Source organism: Danio aesculapii, chromosome 5 (assembly GCF_903798145.1).
Source record: "Danio aesculapii chromosome 5, fDanAes4.1, whole genome shotgun sequence".
In the NCBI taxonomy this organism is placed as follows: Eukaryota; Metazoa; Chordata; class Actinopteri; order Cypriniformes; family Danionidae; genus Danio; species Danio aesculapii.
Genome location: NC_079439.1, coordinates 44,528,588 through 44,534,866, shown reverse-complemented (window position 1 = coordinate 44,534,866; position 6,279 = coordinate 44,528,588). Strand labels below are relative to the sequence as shown.

Here is a 6,279-nt window from a genome sequence, read left to right as displayed (position 1 = left end):
TGCGCCCATAAGCCTTATATATTACTAGCGCAACAAGCTTTACCTTCAATGAACGCAGAGAAGAGGTGCGATTGGCTGAGGACAGCATCGCTCAGACACAAAACCGAGGATCAAGCCTGACCATAAGGACTACAGCAGATCAAACTCACACGGACATCATTTTACACAAAGACTGTGAATTCTGCTACATGAGCGTCGCTCTTCGGAAACGTGCATTTGGACTATTTTTTTTTTGAGTATCCTACACCAAAGTGACATCTCGTTTAAATTCACTTTTTTCATTTTTTTCACCCTTTATGCCTTATTTTGGGGGCCCATGTGATGCTCTCCTTCTCAAGAGACAAGCGTTTGTTTAGGTATTCAGCGGCACTGATACACTACACCTAGATCAGCTTCCACAGTCCCGCACCTCCAGCATGGATCGCTGTCAGCGGCTGTTTGTCCTCCTGTTGGGATGCGGTTATCTGTGCTGTGGATACTGTGCTGTGCTTAAAACGCCTGTTAAGGGTTTCTCAAAAGATGTGCAACTTGGACAAAAAGCAGAAGAGCCAGAGAAGCAGCATGTGAAGAAGAGCGAGCAGGACACTCTGTCAGAGCACATGCAGATGCTCTACGCCAAATACACCAGCGCGGGATTCCCTCTCAAAGACGGAAACACTGTCCGCAGCTTCAAGGGCCATTTGGGTAGGTGTTCACTCGATTCTATTGTAATTGACTAAATAGTGCAATGCAGTCGTTTCCATCATGTCACATTTGAAGAGGTTTACGGGAGCTTCAATAGTGGCTTGGTCGTTTTGCGCTTCAGCTGAAAGAGAGAATCAGTCAAAATACATGTCGTCGTTTTATCACTGTTTGAATCTATTGTTTCCATTACATTCCTCTCTTATATTTAACACAAAGAGATTTTTTTGAAATGTGCAAATGATAAATAAAGCAGTCAGCCACTAAATAAAAAGAGTAACATATTGATTTAGTGAACTAGCCTATCTCTCTAAGAGAAGTTGGCGCGATTACACCTGTTGCTTTAGTTTTGCCCGAGACATCAGCTCTAGTTGAACAGCCCGTCCTGTGGCGTTTTATAAATCATTTCGCAAGTTGGTTTTAGGACTTTATTGTTATTGGATGTCACTGAGTGAGCAGCTGAACTTTCTCTGCGGAGTTTTTGCACTTTGACTGAACAAGCGAGTGTCCGTCTCCAGAATTTGCAGGTGGATTTAGCGATTCTCGTTTAGTAAAATTATATTTCAGGTATGAAATGTGATGTTTATTGAACATTAATCGCAGGTTTGACAAATATCTTTTGCTCGCTCAGGCTGAGACGCTGATAGTCAAACTGCACAAGTGTTGCCAGATATCTCCTCCAAAAAAGCACAAATTAGGCGACAAATTTAGTTACAATGTAGCGTTGTTTACTATATTCTCAGGGAAAAGCTACAAAAGCTGTCGCTGTCATTGTTACGTTTTAAATGTATTAATGTTTACATTTTATGTTCTAATGTAAATATAGTTTAGGGGTAAATAAAGGATTTATAATGGCATTGGGCAGAGTTCAACTCAGCTTTAATAGGTTGTTTGCGCACAGCTGGACAAAAGCTCACTAAACAGTCCTGCCGAGGCTTGACACTTTTAGAAGCGACGGACAAAAACGAGGCCAAAGTTGCTTATTGATTGGATATGGCAGCTCGTGCACCTATACCGCCCTCTAGTGTTCAGTTTGTAGTTTTGAGCGCTTGTCATTTGCTCTGATTTCCTTCTGTATTTATCTGGTGCACTGAAAAACGTGTTGCATGCAAAACTGTTGCAAACAATTTATTTGTGTTAAATTTAAACAAACAAATTAAATTGAGCAATGTTTAACTTAATTTATTTGTTTAAATTCAGCCCAAATAAATTGTTTAAAACCACTTAACGTAAAAACAAATTGAGTAAATCCAAGGAATCATCTTTGAATAATTTTTTTCAGTGTGCTTCAGTAGAGAAAATACTACATTCAGCACAGAATGTACTATATGTTAGTTTTTTTTTGTTGTTGAATTAATGTTACTGTAGTACAAAACTACACCCAGTAGTTATAATCCATCTAAGAATTGTTAAACATGGTGAAAACATGGTTTTGTTTTCATAAATATATTTTTAACTCTACAACTTAATATTAAAGCCACAACATAAGCCAGTTATTCAAAGAGAATCAGCTTCATTAAGATTCTGCTTGGGCACAGTGCCAAACAATTTTGCTAGATGAATTTTGAAGCGTATAATGACACGTGGTTTTGTACTCTATTAGGTGGTTTATAAGAACATGCCTTGTGTCCCTGTAATTCATAACATTTTAAAATCATACTTAATGGGGTCTTTTCACATTCAGAATTTGCTACAGGTTTCCTGTGAGGGTTGGGTTTAGGGCTAGGGCCGTATAATAAGGCTAAATATAATAATGAGTTAAAGGTCAGTGGTCATAAATCAGTTTAGTTTAATAGTTATAGTTTATTTGAATTCGCTTTTTTTTTGTTTTTGGATCCCTATCAGGAACCATCAACAATATGCAGTTGCAGATCTTCAACCTCACTTCCCTCACCAAGTCAGAAGATGTTCTCTCAGCGACGTTGCACTACTACATCGGTGACCTTCATAACAGCAGCCACAGATGCTCAAAACACAAGAGCTGTGCTCAGCCCAACCTCAGAAGACAAGCTCACGTTCACCTCGACGTCTGGAGCTTCAGCTTAGTGAAAAACACCACTAGAACCATCGGCCATTTTCCCATTAACATCTCCACAATGCACCGGGACTTCATATCATGGCAGTGGAAAGACATCACCCGTGTGGTCAACCAAGCCAAGCATCATGACCAGCTCCTCATAGGCATTAACATCAACTCCAGAGGACACCAACCCTGGAAGAAACTCTTGTCAGACCGATCTCCTTACATTCTGGTCTACGCAAATGATTCAGCCATTTCTGAACCTGAAAGTGTGGTGTCCACCCTTCAGAGACACAAAAGCAGACTGTTGCCCAATCTTCATATGCTGGAAACGCATAACCGCAACGCCTCCGCACAACATCGAAGCAGACGATCCACCAACATCCTCCTTCCGCTGCAGAACAATGAGCTTCCAGGTCCGGAGTACCCTTATGAGATCCCCACATGGGATGAGGCCAGCCCTTATGATCCGATGGAGAGCAAAACGGTCAAGCGTCCCCGCAAGAAGCCTCGCAAGAACCCACGACACAAGAACCCACTCCTGCAGTTCGATGAGCAGACCATTAAAAAAGCACGCAAGAAGCAGTGGAACGAGCCCAAGAACTGTGCTCGCAGATATTTAAAGGTGGACTTCGCTGATATCGGCTGGAGCGAGTGGATTATCTCACCAAAGTCATTTGATGCATACTATTGTTCGGGATCATGTCAGTTTCCCATGCCAAAGGTATGTTGTTTACTTTACAGAAATCCTCATGTTTTTAGTCGGATATTTAGAATTAACCTTTAATTTAGCAAGAAGTCGATCCCCTGGTCTAGCAGGAGCAACTTTAGCTTAGCTTAGCATAAAATATTGGATCGGATTAGACCATTAGCATCTCACTCAAATAAAATAATTTGATAATTTTCTTCTTTTTTTTTGTTTAATTTTACTTTCTTATCTTGATTCTTCTGTAGTTACATCATGTACTAAGTTGCTATTTTCCAGGCTGATATGGCTAGGAACTATACTCTCATTCCAGTGTAATAATCAAGACATTTTTCTGAAACTACCATGGCAACAGGTACATAAGTATTACACAGCACTGTTACCCAGTTATCTACTTAAGTAACCGTAATATTGCACTAGAAAGCTAGTATAGTTCCTAACCATATTGGCCTAGAAAAATTGCAACTTTTCATTTTCCATAGATCTTAGTACATGGTGTAACAACAGAAGATCATATTCAAGATGCTAATGGTCTAATCAGATTCAATGATCTATGCTAAGCTAAGCTAAAAGTGCTTCAACTAGACTCAGAGATCAGCTGAATGGATTCGAAAATTTTAAAACTCAATTGTTCAACTCAAGGTGACTAAAAATGATCCTATTTCTAAAAAAGTTGAGTGTTTCTTTAACATGCTTGTCTGTTGTATACTTGACCACAGCAGTAGAGAAAAGCAGATTCTGACTTGAGAGAAATAATAATTTTAAAAAGGCTCCATCTAGTGGCCGTCTGGAAAAAAAGCTGTAAATCTTTCTAGTTGACACTGCGGGCAGAACAGCAGTTCATTCAGTATCCATTATCACACCGTTCATGTCGTTTGTCATCATAAAACTGCCACTGTGAGAGGTGCTTTTCATCTGGGGTGTTTTCTGTGCTTCAATGTGACTGTTAAAAAAACAGAAGTTCTAATACTTGAGATAAATTTGCTTAAAACTGCCATATTTACTACTTTATAATGTATTTGTTTGATAGTAGATATTCTAAAATGTTAGATTGAGCACATTAGGGTTGCACAGTATATCTGTTGAATCAATTATTTATTGTTATGTATCAGTACCAGAGGAGGATATTCAGTAGTGCATTTCCTACACCAAACAGTTATTTAAAGATAATGTTCAAAAACACAGAGAACAATATTTAATAGGACAAATGAAATAATGATATCAAATCATTTTCCATTTTTCATACTGTACATTGTATTATTGCATGATATAAGTTTAAAATAATTGATTTCTGTGTTTTATTTTAAGTTTATTTTGGTGGAATGATGTAGAAAAGAAAATAAGGACATATAGAAATTCAAAACTGACAAGAATTTCAACAAATGTGTACAAATTTATTGGTTATTGGACAGAAATTTAATATTAGTATTATTTTATTATTATATTAAGAATTTTAAAGTAACTTATTTTTAACTTTGCATTTTATTTTAGCTCAATTTGTCTTATGTTCTTCTATGACATTCAATTAGTTTATATCAATATCTTCTGTTATTCTAGTTTTGAGTAATAGCACTCATTTCAGTTGCAGAGGCAGTAACATATTAAGTGTTTCAACTAGAATTTACATTTAATTTCACTTCATTTTTTTTTACATATTTAACAGATTTATGTTGCTAATGCTCGCATAAACAATAATCCTGTATAAACTACATTTTTGTAGTTTTTATTATACAATACTTCACGTCATGTTCTAACATTGTTACTTGAAATGACTTGTCAGTTAATTTGATTCAATTAAAAAATGTTGGGCAGCAACAACAACAACAGTCATACTTGATAGCAGGATCGTCTTTGAATAATTCTGAAAAACCAATTAAAGTAACTGGATCATTAATATTACAAACCATAAAACCAGACAATTTTACAACGATTTATTTCTGTAGAGACACCCAGTGCCCTCTCTGAAACCTCTAACAATGCTGTCCCAAACCCAAATGCGCTTAAACTCTTTCCCTCTCTCTTCAGTCTCTGAAACCTTCCAATCACGCCACCATTCAGAGTATCGTCCGGGCAGTCGGTGTGGTGCCGGGCATCCCAGAGCCCTGCTGTGTGCCCGAGAAGATGTCGTCCCTCAGCATCCTCTTCTTCGACGAAGACAAGAACGTGGTCCTCAAGGTCTACCCCAACATGACAGTGGACTCCTGCGCCTGTCGGTAAACCCCCCACCCCGCTCTCTTCCTCCAGCCTCCCTCCTTTAAAACTCCCAATGTTTGCACTGGAAGAAAGACTGAAGATGTTCCTTTCACCATTCTTGAAGAACTGCACAGATGGGAGGATCGTGAAGAACATACGCTTTTCCAGAAGGAATTCCTTAATGTTTCGCAGGAGGCCTGAGATTTGAGCAAATGAAGAAACTATCTGTCTGTCTGTGTTTGTTTGTTTGACCGGGACATTCTCATGTTTCTATAACCTCAAGCAGTTCAGCATTTAGGGGATAAACATTTGCTGTCACCATCACGTTTCTGTACAGTTTGTTTAATCTGTCATTATTATAGCTTTATTTTTGCTACAGAGGCATTGATTGACTCTCAATGTTCATATTTTATGGCTGCTATACATAGGTAGGATTTACTCCAGAGCCCAAATGTGCTGAAACGTGGACTTTTGGGGGTCGAAAAAAGAGAAAAGGAATCTCTTCTTGTTACGTTGTGTCAAAAATAGCCTATATATCAAAGTGATTACTTATATAAGTTACTTACAGTACATATTCAGTCTTCCACATTAAGCTTAAAACAGTGTTTAATTTCCGTGTGTCTGTTTTGAATGTCTCCAGTCGTCATAAACATATTTATTTTTTCCAAGAATGTGCATT

The 6,279-nt window shown here is 38.1% G+C and overlaps 1 protein-coding gene across 1 annotated transcript; it reads left to right on the top strand.

Moving 5' to 3' along the window:
* On the top strand, positions 1 to 6,279 carry bmp3 (bone morphogenetic protein 3). The gene is made up of 3 exons (XM_056458284.1): positions 1 to 684; positions 2,527 to 3,425; positions 5,433 to 6,279. Exons 1-3 carry the CDS (start codon positions 417 to 419, stop codon positions 5,622 to 5,624), a joined length of 1,359 nt encoding a protein of 452 aa, XP_056314259.1. The 5' UTR covers positions 1 to 416; the 3' UTR covers positions 5,625 to 6,279.

Excerpts from the sequence above, each read along its gene's own strand:
- bmp3 (XM_056458284.1), top strand. The coding sequence starts at position 417 with ATGGATCGCTGTCAGCGGCTGTTTGTCCTCCTGTTGGGATGCGGTTAT. Across the intron at positions 685-2,526 it reads CAGCTTCAAGGGCCATTTGG|GAACCATCAACAATATGCAG; the intron begins GTAGGTGTTCAC and ends GATCCCTATCAG. Across the intron at positions 3,426-5,432 it reads GTCAGTTTCCCATGCCAAAG|TCTCTGAAACCTTCCAATCA; the intron begins GTATGTTGTTTA and ends CTCTCTCTTCAG.